General features: G+C 48.0%; 1 protein-coding gene across 1 annotated transcript in view; it reads left to right on the top strand.

Moving 5' to 3' along the window:
* adamts7 (a disintegrin-like and metallopeptidase (reprolysin type) with thrombospondin type 1 motif, 7) overlaps window positions 1-26,786 on the top strand; it is a gene marked incomplete at both ends in the record, with an annotated part of 128,729 nt that overhangs the window by 74,883 nt on the left and 27,060 nt on the right. Inside the window, 9 exons of the mRNA XM_079554538.1 lie at window positions 2,136-2,228; window positions 3,725-3,870; window positions 4,923-5,092; window positions 5,150-5,283; window positions 8,930-9,050; window positions 13,221-13,465; window positions 13,521-13,662; window positions 25,096-25,222; window positions 25,852-26,065. Coding sequence (XP_079410664.1) covers window positions 2,136-2,228; window positions 3,725-3,870; window positions 4,923-5,092; window positions 5,150-5,283; window positions 8,930-9,050; window positions 13,221-13,465; window positions 13,521-13,662; window positions 25,096-25,222; window positions 25,852-26,065 — 1,392 coding nt within the window. The remainder of the gene's footprint in view (window positions 1-2,135; window positions 2,229-3,724; window positions 3,871-4,922; window positions 5,093-5,149; window positions 5,284-8,929; window positions 9,051-13,220; window positions 13,466-13,520; window positions 13,663-25,095; window positions 25,223-25,851; window positions 26,066-26,786) is intronic.

The following is a 26,786-nucleotide window of genomic DNA, read 5'->3' as shown; positions in this document are numbered from 1 at the left end:
TCTGAAGACCTCGCTCTGCACTTACTGATGTTCTGAAGACCTCGCTCTGCACTTACTGATGTTCTGAAGACCTCGCTCTGCACTTACTGATGTTCTGAAGACCTCGCTCTGCACTTACTGATGCTCTGAAGACCTCGCTCTGCACTTACTGATGTTCTGAAGACCTCGCTCTGCACTTACTGATGTTCTGAAGACCTCGCTCTGCACTTACTGATGTTCTGAAGACCTCCCTCTGCACTTACTGATGCTCTGAAGACCTCGCTCTGCACTTACTGATGTTCTGAAGACCTCGCTCTGCACTTACTGATGTTCTGAAGACCTCGCTCTGCACTTACTGATGTTCTGAAGACCTCGCTCTGCACTTACTGATGCTCTGAAGACCTCGCTCTGCACTTACTGATGTTCTGAAGACCTCGCTCTGCACTTACTGATGTTCTGAAGACCTCGCTCTGCACTTACTGATGCTCTGAAGACCTCGCTCTGCACTTACTGATGTTCTGAAGACCTCCCTCTGCACTTACTGATGTTCTGAAGACCTCGCTCTGCACTTACTGATGTTCTGAAGACCTCGCTCTGCACTTACTGATGTTCTGAAGACCTCCCTCTGCACTTACTGATGTTCTGAAGACCTCCCTCTGCACTTACTGATGTTCTGAAGACCTCCCTCTGCACTTACTGATGTTCTGAAGACCTCGCTCTGCACTTACTGATGTTCTGAAGACCTCCCTCTGCACTTACTGATGCTCTGAAGACCTCCCTCTGCACTTACTGATGTTCTGAAGACCTCGCTCTGCACTTACTGATGTTCTGAAGACCTCGCTCTGCACTTACTGATGTTCTGAAGACCTCCCTCTGCACTTACTGATGCTCTGAAGACCTCGCTCTGCACTTACTGACTGTTCTGAAGACCTCCCTCTGCACTTACTGATGTTCTGAAGACCTCCCTCTGCACTTACTGATGTTCTGAAGACCTCCCTCTGCACTTACTGACTGTTCTGAAGACCTCGCTCTGCACTTACTGATGTTCTGAAGACCTCGCTCTGCACTTACTGATGTTCTGAAGACCTCGCTCTGCACTTACTGATGCTCTGAAGACCTCCCTCTGCACTTACTGATGTTCTGAAGACCTCGCTCTGCACTTACTGATGCTCTGAAGACCTCGCTCTGCACTTACTGATGTTCTGAAGACCTCGCTCTGCACTTACTGATGTTCTGAAGACCTCGCTCTGCACTTACTGATGCTCTGAAGACCTCGCTCTGCACTTACTGCTCTGAAGACCTCGCTCTGCACTTACTGATGCTCTGAAGACCTCGCTCTGCACTTACTGATGCTCTGAAGACCTCGCTCTGAGACGAGGCTGTAAATTAGAATTCCATCAGTGCTGCAGTGGAGCGTCACTTCGATGGCGGCAGAGTGGACGGGCCGAGGTCGAACATCCGCAGCCCAGAATGATCCCGTCTTCCTTTACACACAGTGATGTCAGTCTGGGCCTGAGTCAGATCTGACCACTGACCGCTGTCCTTAGCTTTTATGTCTGAAGTTTAATTGTGTGGATGATCTTTGTCTTTAATGCTGTACAATGGTCTCCAGATGGAAAGTATCTATTGGCCAACATGCATTGTCCCTTTAACCTCTTAACCCCCGCCTGAACCGAGACGATCTTTTTCCTCACGTCATCACATTTTTTTTCCATCATTTTTTCGTTGGGTATTCAACTCATTTTTGTAACTTTTCTGTCACATTTTTGTCATTTCTTCATCAATTTTTTGCAATTTCTTGTGATATTTTTGCCACTTTTCCATCATTGTTTTCGTCTCAGTTTTGTTGCTATTTTCACAGCTTTTTCCTGAAGCTTTTGGATTGGGGTAAAGCCAAACTGGAATAATTGTGCTCGGTTCAGGTGGGAGTTAAGGCGCTAACCTTAAGGATTAGGATTATTTGTATTTTTGGACAAACCAACTCATAGATCTATACAAACTCACAGCAGACCGTCCCTCCGGAGCAGACGATCTAGCACTAACCCTTTAAACTCATTTTGAGTGTGGGGGCGTTACCGTGGTGATCATAATGCATCACCGAGGCTGCATGCTGTCCAAACACTTCAAACACTTCCCTGACACGTGTCTCCCTCCAGGACGTCTGCGGCACATTGTGGTGCACCGTGGGGAAGACCTGCCACTCCAAACTGGACGGAGCCGTGGACGGGACCAGCTGTGGACGGGATAAGGTGAGTCGTCTGCTCTGAATCACACAGACATGCACAGACAGTGGCTTTGTGGACGGCACAAACAGGTCGTCTTAAATGATACTTTTGTTTCTTTTAGTCAGACAGAAGGTTTAGTTTTACCTGCTTGACTAGTTTCGAGCACTTCCTGTGATCTTCCTCAGAAGCGCCCCCTGGTGGTGGAGGTGCCGTGTCGTAGGCAGCTTACATGGGTTTTCCAGTCAGTAGGGAGATCTTACCCCCCCTACTGACTGGCGCCTTCTCCAGGACGGTTCCAGGTGTGGGATAAGGTGTAGCTCCCTCGTCCCGGTTCATAGATGTTGATGTTTCCTGATCTCGAAGCTTCTCTGATCCAGCGGTGGGACTTGTTACTTTGGGCACGGGTGACCCTGCCATTGTCCCGGTTCATGATGTGGTTCTCCCTCTCACAGGGGTCTGATGTGGCTTTTTAGGTTTGTTTTGTCAGGCACTAAGGTTAGAGATGTTAAAGATCTTTTACCTTTACTGGGACGAGGCTCAGTCATTGGATCGGAAACCAATCAATTCAAACGCTGAATAAAAGAAGCCATAGAAATCAGGACCGTCAACCGTGCCACACCTGGGACACCCTCCTCCCAATGATTACGCCCCCTGTCGCCCTGAATCCACCGGGCGGCAGGGGGCGGGACCAGTCAGTGGGACCTGTCGGGACCGTCAGACTGGCCACGCCTCGGAAGTAAGAACAGCTGATAAGTGACACGTCACCGCACGCCGGTGATACTTCTGATGACGGCCTGCAGATGGCGCTGAAACATGTAAAGGTAGAAGATCTTTAACATCGCTGACCTTAGTGTCTGACAAAACCAACCAAAAAAGTGATACTAGAACACAAGTAGACACAATGAACGTTACGAAGTTTATACGTGGTCTGATATGGCTGATTTGAGATTTTCTTGCATTGCTTGTTCTTTTATTGCTCTTGTTTGTCTGTTGGCCGTCTCCTTTTCGCATTCCTTCTGGTGTTATTTCTTTCGTGTGCTGAATGATCGCCCCGTCTCCCCCACATACGTGTTATTGCATGATAGTTGTGGGATTTCCGGTCCTGATGGATGGTGTCTTTGGGTCTGACTGACATCTGTCTGAGTTTGGTGTGTGGTTTGACTGGAGTGTTTATGTTTCCTCATGGCCCTCTGTATACGCTCTGTGACAAATGCTGTTTTGTGTCGTCCTACTCCCCTTTTTCTCCCGTGTTTTTTATGTGTTTTGTGCCTGTTTTTCCCCCTTTCAATAGCCCACTGTGGATACTGGCAATGTGTCTTACTGAAAGAAACAAAACTATAATAGACTTCACTTAAGAAGACCGTCTGAACCTTCTACAAAGCTCTTCTTAAAGCCGTTCACGGACAGACATAGACTCTCCTGGTGTGTTTGTACCTAGATGTGTGCACTGTTGTAAATGTTTGCGCTCGCTGAGAGACGTTTAAGCTGCCTGTGATCAGTGTCTTGTGTTTGTCCGTCAGTGGTGCATCAGCGGCCAGTGCGTGTCTGTGGGACAGTACCCAGAGAAGGTGGATGGAGGCTGGGCTTCCTGGAGCGAGTGGTCGGCCTGTACCAGGACCTGTGGCTCCGGAGTGCAGAGCGCCCAGAGGGACTGCGTCAGCCCGCCGTGAGAGGCACTCAGCACCCCCACACCAAGCACCATTTAACCTTCAGGATCGTATCACAAAGAACACTCACTGCCTCATGTTCTGTTGTAGATTAAATCACATGTACTGAAAGAACGTCGGTTTTCTAAGATATAAAGATGTGTTCTAGGAAAGCGTCACTCAGTGTTCTAGTCCATGGGCCAAACCCCAAAATCTGGCTTATTGGTACCGAAAAGTCGTTGATTTTTAAGCAGGTCCATGTCTGAGGTTTATATTTTTGTATGAGCCTTTTCAGACTTACAGCTTTATCATAGTTTTCACCACCCCATGTCAAAAAAGTCGCTTTTGACACTGGTCCATATTTTGGTTTAGGCCATTTCCAGCCCATTAGATACTGATTTACACCAGTGTGTTTGGTATCATTGTAAAGAGGACATTTTCATGTTTCATTTGAGCCCAAAGTTACTACACTGTGACTTTTACCGTGGTACTGTGGTACTGTGGTACTGTGGTTCTGTGGTTCTGTGGTACTGTGGTACTGTGGTACTGTGGTACTGTGGTACTGTGGTACCGTCAAACTCAAACCTGAGGACATTTTTTCACCATTTTCACAAAAACAGTTTTACTATGTTTAACGCTGTTTCTTCAGGGAACATCACAGAGACAAATGTTTGATACTGGGGAACTCTCTAGACTCTGAGGATTCAGGAAATGTATAACATGTCAGTCATTTCTCATCTTAAGGCCTCACTGTGAGCCACGAAGTAAAAGAATGTCCACCTCACAGGAGCCTCTCCCATTGAAATAAGCCTACAGTGTATCTGCCATTCAAGGTTGGAGCCGCTGGTGAGACTTTCTGTCCAGGACAGGCCAATGTGGAGAAGAACAGTTCTGTATTTTCACCAAAACGTTGTTCATCTATTCTATATATTAGAGATATTTATCATATGCTGTGCCATGTACATACTGTGTCATTCTGTTTCTACTACACATAGTCCTGTACCTTTGTCTAAAGTGTCTTCAGCCTGATGTGCGTCAGTGAGATTAAAGCACATGTGTCTCGGCTCTGCAGCCCTGCCCACAGAGGGAGGTACTGCCTGGGGGAGCGGCGCCGGTACCGCCTGTGTAACCCCAGCCCCTGTGCTTCAGAGCAGCCCAGCTTCAGAGACATGCAGTGCAGTCACTTCAACAGCCTGCCCTACAAGGGCCAGCTGTTCAGCTGGAAGGCAGTCATCAACAGAGGTACCACCTAACACCATCACCTGTGCCTGTGCACCTTCTGACTGTGTGTCTCCTCAGTCAGCCCCTGTGAGCTGCACTGTCGGCCGCTCAATGAACACTTCTCTGAAAAGATGAGGGACGCAGTCACTGACGGGACTCCGTGCTACGAAGGTAGCAAAAGGCCAGATATGTGCATCAATGGCATCTGTAAGGTAGCACTTCTCTACCTTATGTTTCCATACTGTGGTGCTCAGTGTGCCGTGTTGTATCCATCTTTATTCTATACTTGTACAATAACCACATAACAGAACCGTTTCAGAGGAAGCTTTGTTTCTGATGCAGGAAACTCCACAATGCCCTTTCACACAAACAACCTTCACGTCCTGTTCTTGGGACTGAAATACTTCTGATGCCAGAGATAAAACACGAGGCTGAGAGTGAAGGCCTGACGGAGGTTCCTCAGAATCTACTGACTGAGATCGATTATGACATAACACAGATAATACAAATAACACAGATAATAGAGAAAACGCATTCTTTACAACTTTTCATTTTGCTCTATGGAAAAGTAAAAATAGTTGAAAACACAGAGCAGGTTTTGTGGGAATGTCCAGCTCCACGAAGCTCCACAAACTCACAGTCATTATTAATCAAGGCGTTCGTTCTGATGAAAGAATCCCGTCTCTGGAGAAAGCTGCGCCTCACACAGACGTGCTGGAGAGAGATGCCCAGAGGCAGTCTTCCACAGTCTTCACAGTCTTCACACAGTCTTCACACAGTCTTCACACAGTCTTCACACAGTCTTCACACAGTCTTCACACAGTCTTCACAGTCAGCGATGTGGCAGACAGGGCTGCTCCGGCTTTAGACACTGTGGCTGTGGCGGAGCCGTCACAACGAAGAGAACCTCAAACCTCACTGAACCAGCAGGAACTGGACCAGGAAGAGGAAGTGCCTTAATGTTGCCCTTCAAACTGCTCCAATTGCTTCGTGACCAGACTCATTCCCTGCGTGGAATGGACAGGGAAGAGTCTGGCAGAGCCAGGCAAGTCACGAACACTGTTTGTTGTCCTCAACCTGTGAGACGTTTCTGTGACGTCCCTGCAATGTCTCCGAGACCTGTCAGACACCAGGGAGACTTAAAGAGGGGGTGTTCTGCTTTAAAGAGGGGGTGTTCTGCTTTAAAGAGGGGGTGTTCTGCTTTAAAGAGGGGGTGTTCTGCTTTAAAGAGGGCGTGTTCTGCTTTAAAGAGGAGGTGTTCTGCTTTAAAGAGGAGGTGTTCTGCTTTAAAGAGGGCGTGTTCTGCTTTAAAGAGGGGGTGTTCTGCTTTAAAGAGGGGGTGTTCTGCTTTAAAGAGGGGGTGTTCTGCTTTAAAGAGGGGGTGTTCTGCTTTAAAGAGGGGGTGTTCTGCTTTAAAGAGGGCGTGTTCTGCTTTAAAGAGGAGGTGTTCTGCTTTAAAGAGGGGGTGTTCTGCTTTAAAGAGGAGGTGTTCTGCTTTAAAGAGGGCGTGTTCTGCTTTAAAGAGGGGGTGTTCTGCTTTAAAGAGGGGGTGTTCTGCTTTAAAGAGGGGGTGTTCTGCTTTAAAGAGGGGGGGTTCTGCTTTAAAGAGGGGGTGTTCTGCTTTAAAGAGGGCGTGTTCTGCTTTAAAGAGGGCGTGTTCTGCTTTAAAGAGGGGGTATTCTGCTTTAAAGAGGGGGGGTTCTGCTTTAAAGAGGGCGTGTTCTGCTTTAAAGAGGGGGTGTTCTGCTTTAAAGAGGGGGTGTTCTGCTTTAAAGAGGGGGTATTCTGCTTTAAAGAGGGGGGGTTCTGCTTTAAAGAGGGGGTGTTCTGCTTTAAAGAGGGGGTGTTCTGCTTTAAAGAGGGCGTGTTCTGCTTTAAAGAGGGCGTGTTCTGCTTTAAAGAGGGGGTGTTCTGCTTTAAAGAGGGGGTGTTCTGCTTTAAAGAGGGCGTGTTCTGCTTTAAAGAGGGGGTGTTCTGCTTTAAAGAGGGGGTGTTCTGCTTTAAAGAGGGGGTGTTCTGCTTTAAAGAGGGGGTGTTCTGCTTTTGTCAGTCCCATAGCACCAGTCTATATCTCACTACAATGATGACAAACCTTCTGTTGGTCTGTAAATGCAGTAAATTAGAATAACTGCCTTGTATAAAATGTCTCTCTCAAAATGGCTGTAGTGAATGTCTTGAAATAGGCCTCTGTCTCTTTAAGAACCTCTGAGCCTTTAGACACGCCCCCTCCACACGCTGTCTGTGGCATCAGTGGGGAGGGGGTTCTGCTGAGGAGCAGTGGTTGGTTACTCGGCTGGTGACCAAAGCTCGGAGGCGTCTCCAGGAGGTGGGGGCGTTCCTAGGAGGACTCAGGCAAACCTATCCCTAAAATGGCCGCCATCAGAGTTTTTACAGATTACTCAGAAATACGTGAATGTGCCAAGGCAACACTTCAGCCATGTTTTTAATGAGGGAGTGACAGAATAACAGGATGGAAAGCTTGGAAAACTCCATTTTGCCGAACAACCCCCCTTTAATCTAGATACAACCTGTCAAATCAAGGGCAAATCATTTAAGAGGATCTGCCGTATTTCTGGGCGTGGTTTTGCAGCTGTTGCCGAGCTGTGACGGCGCCTGCACACTGTGGTTCCCGCCTCCCTGGTGCCTTCAGTGTTTGCACCGTCTGTCTGACCTTCTGCCGCCGTGAATGAGTCTGTGAGAGCGAGATACGGAGCTCCTGTCCACACGCCCGGCGCCCGAGTCAGACGCCACCCTCTGATGTGGGCAGGGTGGGCACCGAGAGCGGCTTTCATTTGATTCCATGACATTTTCTGACATTTTTGCAGGAAAGTCAAACAATAAGACAGATCTTTATTGTCATTGTGCGAGTACAGCAGACGTCTGACAGAGCTGGAACACGCTGGTCACGCCGCCATCGCTGCGGAGGCGGGACAGTAAAGATCCTGAGGGTAACGGAACAAAACAGTCACGTGGAAGACCCGAAACAGATGTCCCCAGCACTGAGCCGGAGGGTCCGAGAACGTCAAGACACGGGACGATCCTCCACCCAAATACAGGCCGTTCATGAACCGACTGCTGACCAATGACCAGTGGTTCCTACACAGACAAAGTTCTAAACCAGGAGCAGCCAGTGTCATGTAGAACACCAGGCCCAGTGAAGGTCCAGAAGCATCACAGAACCTCCTGAAACGGTTACATTCCACGTTGATAATGTGAAGTAGATGCTTTTTAGCCTCGTGATCACTGACAAATGTAACATGTGTCCTCTTGTTGCCTCCTCGTGTTTCCTCATGTTTCCTCATGTTCCCTGTTGTTCCCTCATGTTCCCTGTTGTTTCCTCGTGTTCCCTCTTGTTCCCTGTTGTTTCCTCCTCATGTTTCCTCCTCATGTTTCCTCGTGTTTCCTCTTGTTTCCTCATGTTTCCTCTTGTTTCCTCTTGTTTCCTCTTGTTCCCTGTTGTTTCCTCCTCATGTTTCCTCATGTTTCCTCGTGTTTCCTCTTGTTCCCTGTTGTTTCCTCCTCATGTTTCCTCTCGTTTCCTCATGTTTCCTCTTGTTTCCTCTTGTTCCCTGTTGTTTCCTCCTCATGTTTCCTCTCGTTTCCTCATGTTTCCTCATGTTTCCTCATGTTTCCTCATGTTTCCTCATGTTTCCTCATGTTTCCTCATGTTTCCTCTTGTTTCCTCTTGTTCCCTGTTGTTTCCTCATGTTTCCTCTCGTTTCCTCTTGTTCCCTGTTGTTTCCTCTCGTTTCCTCATGTTTCCTCCTGTTCCCTGTTGTTTCCTCCTCTCGTTTCCTCTTGTTCCCTCATGTTTCCTCCTCATGTTCCCTCATGTTCCCTCTCCTCCCCTGTTGTCAGAGCGTGGGCTGTGACCTGGTGATCGACTCCGGTGTGGTGGCCGATCGCTGTGGCGTCTGCAAAGGAAACGGCTCCACCTGCGCCACAGTCAAGAAGACTTTCGATGAGAGCGAAGGACTTGGTACTCACACAGTCACTACTATCACTGAGCTCTTAAAGGAACAGCGTTTTTCCACACTGAGATATGTTCTTACCTGAGCTGTGACGAGTTCTTTAGGACCTGTCTGATCTTCAGTCACGTAAACACAGCGCAGACGGCGTTAGCATTTAGCCTCTCCCTCTCTCCTCTATAGCTCCAAAACAGGTCAAGATAGAAGCTACCAAGCTCTTCCACGTTTTCACTATTTAAATTTTTACAAAAAAAATAACAAAAAAAATAACAAAAAAAATTACAAAAAAATTACAAAAAAATTACAAAAAAATTACAAAAAAAATGACAAAAAATGACAAAAAAACAAACAAAAAAATACAAAAAAATGACAAAAAATGACAAAAAAAATACAAAAAATTACAAAAAAAATACAAAAAAATACAAAAAAATGACAAAAAAACGACAAAAAAATGACAAAAAAACGACAAAAAATGACAAAAAAAAAAACAAAAATGACAAAAAATGACAAAAAAATGACAAAAAATGACAAAAAATGACAAAAAATGACAAAAAAAATACAAAAAAATGACAAAAAAAATGACAAAAATAATTTTAAAAAAAATGACACAAAAAATGACAAAAAAAATGACAAAAAATGAGAAAAAAAATACAAAAAATGACAAAAAAAATACAAAAAAATGACAAAAAATGACAAAAAAAATGACAAAAAAATGACAAAAAAATGACAAAAAAATGACAAAAAAATGACAAAAAAATGACAAAAAAAATGACAAAAAATGACAAAAAAAATACAAAAAAATGACTAAAAATGACAAAAAAATGACAAAAAAATGACAAAAAATGACAAAAAATGACCAAAAATGACAAAAAAAATGAAAAAAAATGAAAAAAAATGACAAAAAAATGACAAAAAATGACAAAAAAAATACAAAAAAATGACAAAAAAATTTAAAAAAAAATTACAAAAAAATTACAAAAAAATTACAAAAAAAATGACAAAAAATGACAAAAAAACAAACAAAAAAATACAAAAAAATGACAAAAAATGACAAAAAAAATACAAAAAATTACAAAAAAAATACAAAAAAATACAAAAAAATGACAAAAAAACGACAAAAAAATGACAAAAAAACGACAAAAAATGACAAAAAAAAAAACAAAAATGACAAAAAATGACAAAAAAATGACAAAAAATGACAAAAAATGACAAAAAATGACAAAAAAAATACAAAAAAATGACAAAAAAAATGACAAAAATAATTTTAAAAAAAATGACACAAAAAATGACAAAAAAAATGACAAAAAATGAGAAAAAAAATACAAAAAATGACAAAAAAAATACAAAAAAATGACAAAAAATGACAAAAAAAATGACAAAAAAATGACAAAAAAATGACAAAAAAATGACAAAAAAATGACAAAAAAATGACAAAAAAAATGACAAAAAATGACAAAAAAAATACAAAAAAATGACTAAAAATGACAAAAAAATGACAAAAAAATGACAAAAAATGACAAAAAATGACCAAAAATGACAAAAAAAATGAAAAAAAATGAAAAAAAATGACAAAAAAATGACAAAAAATGACAAAAAAAATGACAAAAAAATGACAAAAAAATGACAAAAAAATGACAAAAAAATGACAAAAAAATGACAAAAAAAATGACAAAAAATGACAAAAAAAATACAAAAAAATGACTAAAAATGACAAAAAAATGACAAAAAAATGACAAAAAATGACAAAAAATGACCAAAAATGACAAAAAAAATGAAAAAAAATGAAAAAAAATGACAAAAAAATGACAAAAAATGACAAAAAAAATACAAAAAAATGACAAAAAAATTTAAAAAAAAATGACAAAAAAAATGACCAAAAAATTTAAAAAAAAATGACAAAAAAAATGACAAAAATGACAAAAAATGACAAAAAAATACAAAAAAATGACAAAAAAATTTAAAAAAAAAATGACAAAAAATTTAAACAAAAATGACAAAAAAAATGACCAAAAAAGGACAAAAAAGGACAAAATAAATACAAAAAAATGACAAAAAAAATGACAAAAAAAATGACAAAAAAAATGACAAAAAAAATGACAAAAAAAATGACAAAAAAAATGACAAAAAAAATGACAAAAAAAATGACAAAAAAAAGACCAAAAAAATGACAATATAGTCCCCGCTTTTATCCGCTTAGAAAATCCACATAGTTTAATTGTGTGTAATTATACTTTGTAGTGGAACACTTCACGTAACCATATTTAAATAGGGGAAACGTGGAAGAGCTTGGTAGCTTCTATCTTGACCTGTTTTGGAGCTATAGAGGAGAGAGGGAGAGGCTAAATGCTAACGCCGTCTGCGCTGTGTTTACGTGACTGAAGATCAGACAGGTCCTAAAGAACTCGTCACAGCTCAGGTAAGAACATATCTCAGTGTGGGAAAACGCTGGCCTGTTCCTTTAAGCTCTGGTCACAGCTGGTCGTACTGAGAGCACACGGACGCTCACGTCTGTTATCTCTTTCGTACATTATGTAAGAAACCTTTCCGTAAGTCGCACTTGAGCACTTTGTACGTGAGTCACGGACCACGCGCTCCATTAGTGCGGCCGACACACGCTCAGATCCGCCCTCTGCACATGTCGTATAAGTCCTTCCTTAATGGTGTCTGTTCGGCGGGAGCGAATCAACCGATGAAAAAGTGCCTGTGAGTCTCGGGCCAAACACGGCCATGTCAAGCACAGAAAACACATAACTGCAAATTACAAAGCTACTTTATTTTATTTACTGTTTATTTTTTCTATAGCCCACATTTGCATTTGATTCTATCTATGCAAATAACATGTTATATTAAAACAAATGGTCACTCTGGCAAAAGCCTAATTTCAGTAAAACAAAATCAACAATTGTAGCAATTTAGTGCAGATAAAAAAAAAAAAAACACCTGCATCTGCAGCTCCTACAGTGACTTTATCTCATTCACTCACTCAAAGAAAATGCCACATTAGACTATTTTGAAAGTGTCAGTTCAGCATCAATTCTTTTATAAGTCACTTTTTAACATATGCTGTTGTCGACGTAACAACCTTTGCAATAAAAGTTGGAAAACTGTGAAAGTTGATGCTACAACACTCTGTGATAGGCGGCGTTCACGATTTAGACTGTGATGATGTCATAATGTCAGATGGAGGGCGGGGCCAATACAGCTCTATGGGAGAAATGCAGTTTTTGGAAGAAATCTCCAAAACGAAAACTGACAAATGTTTTTCCTCGTCAGTGTCTGATCGTGATTAGATTCACAAACCCGTGATATTATTTTTATGTTTGAAAGACCTTTCTATTGGACAACATCACACTCATGTTTTTGCATATTGTCACCACTTTTTGACATTTTTCAGAGATAATAATTGTACATTAGTTCATATGAGCCGACAGAGGAGATGACGAACTTTGTGACGGTTTTTGTTTCATGTGGATTCCTCCAGTCACGACTGAGATATGAGCCAAAAAACAAAGACATACAAATATGCATTTTGTCAGTTACCATAGTTACCGTCAGTTGACCTCCACCTCAATGTTAAACTATGGCTCTTTAGAATGTTGTGAGGTCACGTGAACGCCGCCTATTGATAAACACCAAGACACCACAGCAGTGTTTCCTTAACTTTGCGAAAGGAGTGAAACAGCGCCCCCAATTTGACGCTGGTGGCCAAAAAGTGTACTGCACCCATATTTACCACTGAGAATGAACTTAAGAATGAGAGTAAGTCAGTTTTAACCAGATGCAGTAGGTCACTCTCTGGCGGGCCAACACAATTGTTTCGGGCTTTGGGCACCCCTGATATAGACTATACTCCTCCAAATAAGCGGGTACTCTCTGAGACACACACACGTACACACGCGTGCAGTACTTCTGTTGCAGGTTGTGCGTTTGCCGTACGTCCGAGCTGCTCCGTGTGACGCAGGTTAGAGCGCGGTGACCTGAACACCACAGCCACGCTCTCCACCAACGAGAAATACACGCAGCCATTTGGGAAACGCCATTAATCGCCTAAAAGTGGTTCGACCGGGTGTGACCCAGGCTTGAGACGGGTTAGACTTTAGCTGAATGTTGGCGAACATCGCGCACATGTTTTGGAACAATGGCTGTGGACACCTCTGACCTCAGCTCTGCCGCTGTGGCAGGTTACGTGGACATCGGGCTGATCCCAGAGGGCGCCTGGGACATCCGGGTGGAGGAGGTGGCCGAGGCGGGGAACTTCCTGGCTCTGCGCAGCGACAGCCCCAACATGTACTTCCTGAACGGAGGCTGGACCATCCAGTGGAACGGCGAGTACAAGGCGGCGGGGGCGCTCTTCAAGTACGAGAGGAGGGGCCAGCAGGAGAACCTGACGTCGCCGGGGCCCACCATGGAGCCGCTCTGGATCCAGGTACGGGATGTGAGCGCCAACACTCCGGCCAATCTAACACTCTGTCCTTCTGCAGCTGCTGTTTCAGGAGAGCAACCCCGGCGTGCGCTACGAGTACACCATCAACCAGAACGCCACGCAGCACGCGGGCGCCGCCGCGGGGGCGTTCTACTGGAAACACGGCTCCTGGAGCGAGTGCAGCGCCACCTGTGGCACAGGTAAGGAACAGTCAGAGGCTCAATCCGAAACCATCAAATTGTCTCCTCTAAGCACTAACACTAGCAACTAACTCCTTAACCTTTCATGGGTCGACTGTTAGATCTGTGCAGTTCGGGAACTAGAGCTTCAGCAGCATTTTGAACAATCCGTCCTTAAACAGGGGAAAGGGAAGTGACATCACCAACAGCTGTTTTTCTTCTTCTTTAAAGTTATTGGTGGAGTGCAGGCCAAACAAAAGTGCATGTCGCCCCCTAGTGTCCAACAACAACATAGTGTCCAAACAAAGACATTTAAGGAGAAAAATAAATCCAAATGATCCAAACATTTCCCTTTAGTGTTATTTTATTTCAGCAGCTGTTTCTTAAAGCGACAGCAGTGGCTATGATAGTTAGCACCAGAGGTCCCTATGCTAAAGTGGCTATGATAGTTAGCATCAGAGGTCCCTATGCTAAAGTGGCTATGATAGTTAGCACCAGAGGTCCCTATGCTAAAGTGGCTATGATAGTTAGCACCAGAGGTCCCTATGCTAAAGTGGCTATGATAGTTAGCATCAGAGGTCCCTATGCTAAAGTGGCTATGATAGTTAGCATCAGAGGTCCCTATGCTAAAGTGGCTATGATAGTTAGCATCAGAGGTCCCTATGCTAAAGTGGCTATGATAGTTAGCATCAGAGGTCCCTATGCTAAAGTGGCTATGATAGTTAGCATCAGAGGTCACTATGCTAAAGTGGCTATGATAGTTAGCATCAGAGGTCCCTATGCTAAAGTGGCTATGATAGTTAGCATCAGAGGTCCCTATGCTAAAGTGGCTATGATAGTTAGCATCAGAGGTCCCTATGCTAAAGTGGCTATGATAGTTAGCATCAGAGGTCCCTATGCTAAAGTGGCTATGATAGTTAGCATCAGAGGTCCCTATGCTAAAGTGGCTATGATAGTTAGCATCAAGGCTCCTTTTCCTAACCACTTCCTAACTGACTTACCAATTCGGAAGCAACTTGCCATGGCGGACGCTGACGCACATCCGGTTTGGCGTAAGAGCTCTTAGCGATCTGCCCGTTTCGGAAGCAGCCAGTGAGTCAGGCCGACGACTCACCGGGCGCGTTCAGGCTTCACCTGGAAATGAGGGATTAGCACATTCTGCAAAACTGTAATAATAATGAGCATCTGCACTGAAAACAGACCGGCTGATGTCGGCCAACGGTCACAAATGAACAGGACGAGTGTAACGGCTGCTCGGTGTAGGGCAGGCCGTAAACACAGGACAGGACAACAGCGTGGAGTTTGTCGCTTTTACTCCTGTGAGACAAAAGAAATGCAGTTTCAGTGTCTCCTTGTTAGGGAAATACTAAAGGAGTCCGGAGGAGATGTGGATGGAGAGACGGGACACAGTCTGGATGTCTTACATGGTAGAAGTTTATTACCGTATTACAGGCCTGGAGACATTTGAACAGTCAACACAATGTTCAGAGCATTGATCATTCAGAGTCTGGGGATACTTCCACATGAAGAGAGCTATATAGCCTCGGTTACACGTAGGCACTAACAGTCTACCTCTCGGACAATGTGCCACGTTGACTAGGCCACAAGTCATGTAGAAGGTCGGCGCCTGAATGTTCCCCTTTGACAGTACAATATGATAAGATTCGAAAGGAATGTGCCATGGCTGAATTAACTCTATAATTCTCCATCACTCCTCATTGACACACACTGGCTCCCTATAAAATAAAAACAGCAGCGTGAAATGGCTGCAGAACTGGCGGGACACTAATACCTATGTAATACTTAGAAAGTGCACAAACTTAAAATTTCGGATGAAAACTATCATGAGATTACGTGCGAAAATGTTATCTTATTAATATATATTTGGATGGGGACGAAATCAAATTGGAAATGTGTTAAATATATTATTTTACACGGAGACACACTCACCCTCTTCAGCAGACACCGCGCTACTGAAGGAGGAGCGGCAAGTTACCCAAAACAACATCCGGGAGCAGCGTGCATACAGGATTTTCAAAAAGTGAATATCAAGCATTGGCTTAAATGAGTTGAATTGAGGAAATGTTTCTTGTTTTGAGCGGTTTTCACTCATTTAGACACTTTTCCTGATCGGACCGAGTTTGCTTTGCTTGTTTGAGGACATTTCAGACCAGTTCTAGGGTAAATCTCGCTTGAAATAAGAAAGTAAAATTGCCAATGAGATAAGACCAATTTTCTTTCCCCATTGGCAAAGAAAATGACCTGAAATAAGGACGAAATGTATCGAAACGAGTCAGAAACATCTCAGAACAAGTGAAATAATCTGGGACAAATGCCCAACAACTTCTAAACCAGTCAAAACAACTAAAGTGTGGATTATTGTGCTCAGACTGAGATGTTTATACTGATCTAGTTCATTACTTTTTGCAGTGAGGGTTTTCAAAATAAAACACAAAACGGTAAAATTCACAATAAAACATAAAAATAAAACGCTTTTTCTAACTCCGTTACATGAGTCCAAATGCAGTGACTCTTTCACAGTAAAAGCTTTGCTGCTGGTCATATGAAAACCTGTATTTTTTAAAGACATAAACATTGATGTCTTTGTTTCGCCACGGTGTCGGTAGAAGCTCAGCTCATGTGTCCGACCTCAGGAAAAGGCGATGTGGACTTTCACGGATCCATTCAGGCGAGGTAACCTGTTAAGCCCCACCTTAACCGAGCACATTGTCTCCAGCCACATCACGTAATGACACCGCGTGAGGTCATCGAGCTTCAGAATCACATTTATGATTCAATGAAAACACAAGACACAGAGTACAACGGATTTACTTCCATGCAGATACACTTCAGCTGATGTGGCGGTTCTGGACTTCGACTGGAAATACTATTTGTGAGAGAAAGTATCTTAGCAGCTGTGTGTGTGGGCAGTGTCCCGGGTTCGAGTCCCAATCACACAGTCTGTCTCCTCCTGCTCATCACCCCCTCTCTTCCTCATCACCCCCTCTCTTCTTCATCACCCCCTCTCTTCCTCATCACCCCCTCTCTTCCTGCTCATCACCCCCTCTCTTCCTGCTCATCACCCCCTCTCTTCCTGCTCATCACCCCCTCTCTTCCTCATCACCCCCTCTCTTCCTGCTCATCACCCCCTCTCTTCCTGCTCATCACCCCCTCTCTTCCTGCTCATCACCCCCTCTCTTCCTGCTCATCACCCCCTCTCCTCCTCATCACCCCCTCTCTTCCTGCTCATCACCCCCTCTCTTCCTGCTCATCACCCCCTCTCTTCCTCCTCATCACCCCCTCTCTTCCTCATCACCCCCTCTCTTCCTCATCACCCCCTCTCTTCCTCCTCATCACCCCCTCTCTTCCTGCTCATCACCCCCTCTCTTCCTCCTCATCACCCCCTCTCTTCCTCATCACCCCCTCTCTTCCTCATCACCCCCTCTCTTCCTCCTCATCACCCCCTCCCTTCCTCCTCATCACCCCCTCTCTTCCTCATCACCCCCTCTCTTCCTGCTCATCACCCCCTCTCTTCCTCATCACCCCCTCTCTTCCTGCTCATCACCCCCTCTCTTCCTGCTCATCACCCCCTCTCTTCCTGCTCATCACCCCCTCTCTTCCTCATCACCCCCTCTCTTCCTGCTCATCACCCCCTCTCTTCCTCATCACCCCCTCTCTTCCTGCTCATCACCCCCTCTCTTCCTCATCACCCCCTCTCTTCCTGCTCATCACCCCCTCTCTTCCTCATCACCCCCTCTCTTCCTGCTCATCACCCCCTCTCTTCCTGCTCATCACCCCCTCTCTTCCTCATCACCCCCTCTCTTCCTGCTCATCTCCCCCTCTCTTCCTCATCACCCCCTCTCCTCCTGCTCATCACCCCCTCTCCTCCTCCTCATCACCCCCTCTCTTCCTGCTCATCACCCCCTCTCTTCCTGCTCATCACCCCCTCTCTTCCTGCTCATCACCCCCTCTCCTCCTCATCACCCCCTCTCTTCCTGCTCATCACCCCCTCTCTTCCTCATCACCCCCTCTCTTCTTCATCACCCCCTCTCTTCCTCATCACCCCCTCTCTTCCTGCTCATCACCCCCTCTCTTCCTGCTCATCACCCCCTCTCTTCCTGCTCATCACCCCCTCTCTTCCTCATCACCCCCTCTCTTCCTGCTCATCACCCCCTCTCCTCCTCATCACCCCCTCTCTTCCTGCTCATCACCCCCTCTCTTCCTGCTCATCACCCCCTCTCTTCCTCCTCATCACCCCCTCTCTTCCTCATCACCCCCTCTCTTCCTCATCACCCCCTCTCTTCCTCCTCATCACCCCCTCCCTTCCTCCTCATCACCCCCTCTCTTCCTCATCACCCCCTCTCTTCCTGCTCATCACCCCCTCTCTTCCTCCTCATCACCCCCTCTCTTCCTCCTCATCACCCCCTCTCTTCCTCATCACCCCCTCTCTTCCTCATCACCCCCTCTCTTCCTGCTCATCACCCCCTCTCTTCCTGCTCATCACCCCCTCTCTTCCTGCTCATCACCCCCTCTCCTCCTCATCACCCCCTCTCTTCCTGCTCATCACCCCCTCTCCTCCTGCTCATCACCCCCTCTCTTCCTCATCACCCCCTCTCTTCCTCATCACCCCCTCTCTTCCTGCTCATCACCCCCTCTCTTCCTGCTCATCACCCCCTCTCTTCCTGCTCATCACCCCCTCTCCTCCTCAGCACCCCCTCTCTTCCTGCTCATCACCCCCTCTCTTCCTCCTCATCACCCCCTCTCTTCCTCCTCATCACCCCCTCTCTTCCTCCTCATCACCCCCTCTCTTCCTCCTCATCACCCCCTCTCTTCCTCATCACCCCCTCTCTTCCTCCTCATCACCCCCTCTCTTCCTCCTCATCACCCCCTCTCTTCCTGCTCATCACCCCCTCTCTTCCTCCTCATCACCCCCTCTCTTCCTGCTCATCACCCCCTCTCTTCCTCATCACCCCCTCTCTTCCTGCTCATCACCCCCTCTCTTCCTGCTCATCACCCCCTCTCTTCCTGCTCATCACCCCCTCTCTTCCTCCTCATCACCCCCTCTCTTCCTCATCACCCCCTCTCTTCCCGCTCATCACCCCCTCTCTTCCTCATCACCCCCTCTCTTCCTGCTCATCACCCCCTCTCTTCCTCCTCATCACCCCCTCTCTTCCTGCTCATCACCCCCTCTCTTCCTCCTCATCACCCCCTCTCTTCCTGCTCATCACCCCCTCTCTTCCCGCTCATCACCCCCTCTCTTCCTCATCACCCCCTCTCTTCCTCATCACCCCCTCTCTTCCTCATCACCCCCTCTCTTCCTGCTCATCACCCCCTCTCTTCCGGCTCATCACCCCCTCTCTTCCTCCTCATCACCCCCTCTCTTCCTCCTCATCACCCCCTCTCTTCCTGCTCATCACCCCCTCTCTTCCTCATCTCCCCCTCTCTTCCTCCTCATCACCCCCTCTCTTCCTCCTCATCACCCCCTCTCTTCCTCCTCATCACCCCCTCTCTTCCTCATCACCCCCTCTCTTCCTCCTCATCACCCCCTCTCTTCCTCCTCATCACCCCCTCTCTTCCTGCTCATCACCCCCTCTCTTCCTCCTCATCACCCCCTCTCTTCCTCCTCATCACCCCCTCTCTTCCTGCTCATCACCCCCTCCCTTCCTCATCACCCCCTCTCTTCCTGCTCATCACCCCCTCTCTTCCTCCTCATCACCCCCTCTCTTCCTGCTCATCACCCCCTCCCTTCCTCATCACCCCCTCTCCTCCTGCTCATCACCCCCTCTCTTCCTCCTCATCACCCCCTCTCTTCCTGCTCATCACCCCCTCTCTTCCTCCTCATCACCCCCTCTCTTCCTGCTCATCACCCCCTCTCTTCCTCCTCATCACCCCCTCTCTTCCTGCTCATCACCCCCTCTCTTCCTCCTCATCACCCCCTCTCTTCCTCCTCATCACCCCCTCTCTTCCTCCTCATCACCCCCTCTCTTCCTGCTCATCACCCCCTCTCTTCCTCCTCATCACCCCCTCTCTTCCTGCTCATCACCCCCTCTCTTCCTCATCACCCCCTCTCTTCCTGCTCATCACCCCCTCTCCTCCTCATCACCCCCTCTCTTCCTGCTCATCACCCCCTCTCTTCCTGCTCATCACCCCCTCTCTTCCTCCTCATCACCCCCTCTCTTCCTCATCACCCCCTCTCTTCCTGCTCATCACCCCCTCTCTTCCTGCTCATCACCCCCTCTCTTCCTGCTCATCACCCCTCTCTCCTCCTCATCACCCCCTCTCTTCCTGCTCATCACCCCCCTCTCTTCCTGCTCATCACCCCCTCTCTTCCTCCTCATCACCCCCTCTCTTCCTCATCACCCCCTCTCTTCCTCATCACCCCCTCTCTTCCTCCTCATCACCCCCTCTCTTCCTGCTCATCACCCCCTCTCTTCCTCCTCATCACCCCCTCTCTTCCTCATCACCCCCTCTCTTCCTCATCACCCCCTCTCTTCCTCCTCATCACCCCCTCCCTTCCTCCTCATCACCCCCTCTCTTCCTCATCACCCCCTCTCTTCCTGCTCATCACCCCCTCTCTTCCTCATCACCCCCTCTCTTCCTGCTCATCACCCCCTCTCTTCCTGCTCATCACCCCCTCTCTTCCTGCTCATCACCCCCTCTCTTCCTCATCACCCCCTCTCTTCCTGCTCATCACCCCCTCTCTTCCTCATCACCCCCTCTCTTCCTGCTCATCACCCCCTCTCTTCCTCATCACCCCCTCTCTTCCTGCTCATCACCCCCTCTCTTCCTCATCACCCCCTCTCTTCCTGCTCATCACCCCCTCTCTTCCTGCTCATCACCCCCTCTCTTCCTCATCACCCCCTCTCTTCCTGCTCATCTCCCCCTCTCTTCCTCATCACCCCCTCTCCTCCTGCTCATCACCCCCTCTCCTCCTCCTCATCACCCCCTCTCTTCCTGCTCATCTCCCCCTCTCTTCCTCATCACCCCCTCTCTTCCTGCTCATCACCCCCTCTCTTCCTGCTCATCACCCCCTCTCTTCCTGCTCATCACCCCCTCTCCTCCTCATCACCCCCTCTCTTCCTGCTCATCACCCCCTCTCTTCCTGCTCATCACCCCCTCTCTTCCTCATCACCCCCTCTCTTCCTGCTCATCACCCCCTCTCCTCCTCATCACCCCCTCTCTTCCTGCTCATCACCCCCTCTCTTCCTGCTCATCACCCCCTCTCTTCCTCCTCATCACCCCCTCTCTTCCTCATCACCCCCTCTCTTCCTCATCACCCCCTCTCTTCCTCCTCATCACCCCCTCCCTTCCTCCTCATCACCCCCTCTCTTCCTCATCACCCCCTCTCTTCCTGCTCATCACCCCCTCTCTTCCTCCTCATCACCCCCTCTCTTCCTCCTCATCACCCCCTCTCTTCCTCATCACCCCCTCTCTTCCTCATCACCCCCTCTCTTCCTGCTCATCACCCCCTCTCTTCCTGCTCATCACCCCCTCTCTTCCTGCTCATCACCCCCTCTCTTCCTCCTCATCACCCCCTCTCTTCCTCATCACCCCCTCTCTTCCCGCTCATCACCCCCTCTCTTCCTCATCACCCCCTCTCTTCCTGCTCATCACCCCCTCTCTTCCTCCTCATCACCCCCTCTCTTCCTGCTCATCACCCCCTCTCTTCCTCCTCATCACCCCCTCTCTTCCTGCTCATCACCCCCTCTCTTCCCGCTCATCACCCCCTCTCTTCCTCATCACCCCCTCTCTTCCTCATCACCCCCTCTCTTCCTCATCACCCCCTCTCTTCCTGCTCATCACCCCCTCTCTTCCGGCTCATCACCCCCTCTCTTCCTCCTCATCACCCCCTCTCTTCCTCCTCATCACCCCCTCTCTTCCTGCTCATCACCCCCTCTCTTCCTCATCACCCCCTCTCTTCCTGCTCATCACCCCCTCTCTTCCGGCTCATCACCCCCTCTCTTCCTCCTCATCACCCCCTCTCTTCCTCCTCATCACCCCCTCTCTTCCTGCTCATCACCCTCTCTCTTCCTCATCACCCCCTCTCTTCCTCCTCATCACCCCCTCTCTTCCTCCTCATCACCCCCTCTCTTCCTCCTCATCACCCCCTCTCTTCCTGCTCATCACCCCCTCCCTTCCTCATCACCCCCTCTCTTCCTGCTCATCACCCCCTCTCTTCCTCCTCATCACCCCCTCTCTTCCTGCTCATCACCCCCTCCCTTCCTCATCACCCCCTCTCCTCCTGCTCATCACCCCCTCTCTTCCTCCTCATCACCCCCTCTCTTCCTGCTCATCACCCCCTCTCTTCCTCCTCATCACCCCCTCTCTTCCTGCTCATCACCCCCTCTCTTCCTCCTCATCACCCCCTCTCTTCCTGCTCATCACCCCCTCTCTTCCTCCTCATCACCCCCTCTCTTCCTCCTCATCACCCCCTCTCTTCCTCCTCATCACCCCCTCTCTTCCTGCTCATCACCCCCTCTCTTCCTCCTCATCACCCCCTCTCTTCCTCCTCATCACCCCCTCTCTTCCTGCTCATCACCCCCTCTCTTCCTCCTCATCACCCCCTCTCTTCCTCCTCATCACCCCCTCTCCTCCTCCTCATCACCCCCTCTCTTCCTCCTCATCACCCCCTCTCTTCCTGCTCATCACCCCCTCTCTTCCTCCTCATCACCCCCTCTCTTCCTCCTCATCACCCCCTCTCTTCCTGCTCATCACCCCCTCTCTTCCTCCTCATCACCCCCTCTCTTCCTCCTCATCACCCCCTCTCCTCCTCCTCATCACCCCCTCTCTTCCTCCTCATCACCCCCTCTCTTCCTGCTCATCACCCCCTCTCCTCCTGCTCATCACCCCCTCTCTTCCTCCTCATCACCCCCTCTCTTCCTGCTCATCACCCCCTCTCCTCCTCCTCATCACCCCCTCTCTTCCTCCTCATCACCCCCTCTCTTCCTGCTCATCACCCCCTCTCTTCCTGCTCATCACCCCCTCTCTTCCTCCTCATCACCCCCTCTCTTCCTGCTCATCACCCCCTCTCTTCCTCCTCATCACCCCCTCCCTTCCTCATCACCCCCTCTCTTCCTGCTCATCACCCCCTCTCTTCCTCCTCATCACCCCCTCTCTTCCTGCTCATCACCCCCTCTCTTCCTGCTCATCACCCCCTCTCTTCCTCCTCATCACCCCCTCTCTTCCTCCTCATCACCCCCTCTCTTCCTCCTCATCACCCCCTCTCTTCCTGCTCATCACCCCCTCTCTTCCTGCTCATCACCCCCTCTCTTCCTGCTCATCACCCCCTCTCTTCCTCCTCATCACCCCCTCTCTTCCTGCTCATCACCCCCTCTCTTCCTGCTCATCACCCCCTCTCTTCCTCATCACCCCCTCTCTTCCTGCTCATCACCCCCTCTCTTCCTGCTCATCACCCCCTCTCTTCCTCATCACCCCCTCTCCTCCTGCTCATCACCCCCTCTCTTCCTGCTCATCACCCCCTCTCCTCCTGCTCATCACCCCCTCTCTTCCTGCTCATCACCCCCTCTCCTCCTGCTCATCACCCCCTCTCTTCCTGCTCATCACCCCCTCTCCTCTTCCTCATCACCCCCTCTCTTCCTGCTCATCACCCCCTCTCTTCCTCATCACCCCCTCTCTTCCTGCTCATCACCCCCTCTCTTCCTGCTCATCACCCCCTCTCTTCCTCATCACCCCCTCTCTTCCTGCTCATCACCCCCTCTCTTCCTCATCACCCCCTCTCTTCCTGCTCATCACCCCCTCTCTTCCTCATCACCCCCTCTCTTCCTGCTCATCACCCCCTCTCTTTGGTCTGTTCTGTAATATCGACACTGAAACATAAATCAGGCGTTTCTGCTCAAACACAGGCAGGAAACTCTCACATTTCAGGCAAAAAGACGAGATCAAAGACATGTGTACAAGGGGACGCCATGTTTCCGCCATTACTTTTACTTAAGTAATGCTGTGAGTAAAGTCATTTCAAAGTACCATTACTCTTACTTGAGTAAATACTTTAGACCAGGGCTGCCCAAACCTTTGGTCTCCGAGGCCAAAATGCCAAAGTGCCTGTGGGTCGTGGGCCAAACACGTGTCAAGCGTTGTTTTATTTTTCGATCGCCTACATTTGCATTTGATTCTATCTACGCAAATAACATGCTATATTAAAACAAATGCTAACTCTGGCAAAAGAAAATCCACAATTGTAGCAAAATAGTGCAAAATGTAAAAAAAAGACCTGTATCTACAGCACCTACAGTGACTTTACCTCATTCGTTTGTTCACTCAAAGAAAATGTGATATTAGATCATTTTGAAAGTGCCAGTTCAGCATAAATAAGGCAATTTTCAACATGTGCCTTTGTTGACGTCAACGACCTTTGCAATAAAAGTTGGAAAAATGGGAAAGTTGATGCTACAGCGCCCTGTGATAAACACCAAGACACAACAGTGTTTCCTTAGCTTTGGGAAAGGAGTGAAACAGCGCCCCCAATCTGACGCTGCTGGTCAAAAAGTGTACTGCATCCATGTTTACCATTGAGGATGAATGGAAGACAGTTAGTAGGTCATTCTCTGGCGGGCTAACAGAACTGTTTTGGTGGGCCAAATGTGGCCTGCGGGCCCCACTTTGGGCACCCCTGGTTTAGATCCTCACCTCTGGGTTAGATCCTCTGGGTTAGATCCTCTGGGTTAGATCCTCACCCCCGGGTTAGATCCTCTGGGTTAGATCCTCTGGGTTAGATCCTCACCTCTGGGTTAGATCCTCTGGGTTAGATCCTCTGGGTTAGATCCTCTGGGTTAGATCCTCACCTCTGGGTTAGATCCTCACCTCTGGGTTAGATCCTCACCTCTGGGTTAGATCCTCACCTCTGGGTTAGATCCTCTGGGTTAGATCCTCACCTCTGGGTTAGATCCTCACCTCTGGGTTAGATCCTCACCTCTGGGTTAGATCCTCACCTCTGGGTTAGATCCTCACCTCTGGGTTAGATCCTCACCTCTGGGTTAGATCCTCACCTCTGGGTCAGATCCTCACCTCTGGGTTAGATCCTCACCTCTGGGTTAGATCCTCACCTCTGGGTTAGATCCTCTGGGTTAGATCCTCACCTCTGGGTTAGATCCTCACCTCTGGGTTAGATCCTCACCTCTGGGTTAGATCCTCTGGGTTAGATCCTCACCTCTGGGTTAGATCCTCTGGGTTAGATCCTCACCTCTGGGTTAGATCCTCACCTCTGGGTTAGATCCTCACCTCTGGGTTAGATCCTCACCTCTGGGTTAGATCCTCTGGGTTAGATCCTCACCTCTGGGTTAGATCCTCACCTCTGGGTTAGATCCTCACCTCTGGGTTAGATCCTCTGGGTTAGATCCTCACCCCTGGGTTAGATCCTCACCTCTGGGTTAGATCCTCTGGGTTAGATCCTCTGGGTTAGATCCTCACCTCTGGTCTCTGGTCTTTGTCCTCCAGGTTTGCAGAGGCAGACGGTCCACTGTGTGCAGAGGAGCCGAGGCATCGTGGAGGAGCAACTGTGTGACCCTGTGACCCGCCCGGACAGCAACCAGAGCCGGTGTGAGCGGGACCCCTGCCCCCCCAGGTCAGTGCCCCCCCAGGTCAGAGCACTCAGACACCTGCCGCCATTTTAGGGATAGGTTTGCCTGAGTCCTCCTAGGAACGCCCCCACCTCCTGGAGACGCCTCCGAGCTTTGGTCACCAGCCGAGTAACCAACCACTGCTCCTCAGCAGAACCCCCTCCCCACTGATGCCACAGACAGCGTGTGGAGGGGGCGTGTCTAAAGGCTCAGAGGTTCTTAAAGAGACAGAGGCCGATTTCAAGACATTCACTACAGCCATTTTGAGAGAGACATTTTATACAAGGCAGTTATTCTAATTTACTGCATTTACAGACCAACAGAAGGTTTGTCATCATTGTAGTGAGATATAGACTGGTGCCATGGGACTGACAAAAGCAGAACACCCCCTCTTTAAAGCAGAACACCCCCTCTTTAAAGCAGAACACCCCCTCTTTAAAGCAGAACACCCCCTCTTTAAAGCAGAACACCCCCTCTTTAAAATCCAGAAAATCTGCTGAAGGACAATAGTGGGATTAATGGTCCAGTTTCTCTTTGTACTACAGTTGTATTACAGTTCAAACATGGCCTTTGACACTGGAAGTAAAGGCTTTGTTTTGAGGCTCACAGATGACTGACGTGTTGGTGTTTGTAGGTGGTGGACGGGTGAGTGGCAGAGGTGCTCGTCCAGCTGTGGCCCCCGGGGGCTCTCCATCCGGGCCGTGCTGTGTGTCCAGGCTCTGGGTGTGGAGGAGCAGAAGGCCCTCCAGCCCAGCGACTGCCAGCACATGCCCAAACCTGAGTCTGCGTCCCCCTGTAACGCCCACGTGCTCTGCCCCTCAGACTGGAGCTCCGGCAGCTGGTCCCAGGTCAGTGGGTTTCAACAGCTTTCAAAGGGGTCAGAGGATCAGCATGGTTTTAATAAACTCTCCCACACCAGGAGCAACAGAGCCCGATTCAACATCAGCACCAAGCATTTATCAACTAGCATAAAAGATCACGGCCCCGGACGAAGATTTCTATTGTTTTTAGCTTTACTGCTGCTCTTGGCAAATAACATCAGAAACAGTTTATCTAGACTTTTTATTGACACCCGGACGAGGACAGTGTGGACTCGTCATTAAAGGTCTGTTAAGTCTCATGTCACAGTCCTGATGAAAAGTTTAGGACAAAAGGCAAAACGTCACATTTTACATGGTTGGATCTAAACAAGGTCCCAGGAAGAACTTCAATTTGCAACAAAAAGAAAAGGGGGTGAGACAAAAGAAATAATTATTACTTGTTTACAGCTGATGAAAAGTTTAACACCACATGCCTTGTCTGGTGTCCTTTTTATAATTGTTGTTGCTCTTTGGGATAAGTAGGACCTAATAAGATAATAACTAAAATGTGATGTTGTACAGGAAGTAGTTTTTTGCAGAAAAGTCCTAATTAGTCAAAATTCCAAATGTCAGCTTAATATAATAAGTAGTTAAGGTTAAGAGGTTAAAACTAACTCCGCGGTTGAATTCTTCCAAATGATCTGCAGCCCATATTCACTTAGATTTAGTAAAAGTTGTGTTTTTCAGGCGATCAGAGCCAAAACTGGTA

This window comes from Gobius niger, assembly GCF_951799975.1.
Source record: "Gobius niger genome assembly, chromosome: 4".
NCBI lineage: Eukaryota > Metazoa > Chordata > Actinopteri > Gobiiformes > Gobiidae > Gobius > Gobius niger.
This window is presented reverse-complemented; position numbering and strand designations above follow the sequence as displayed.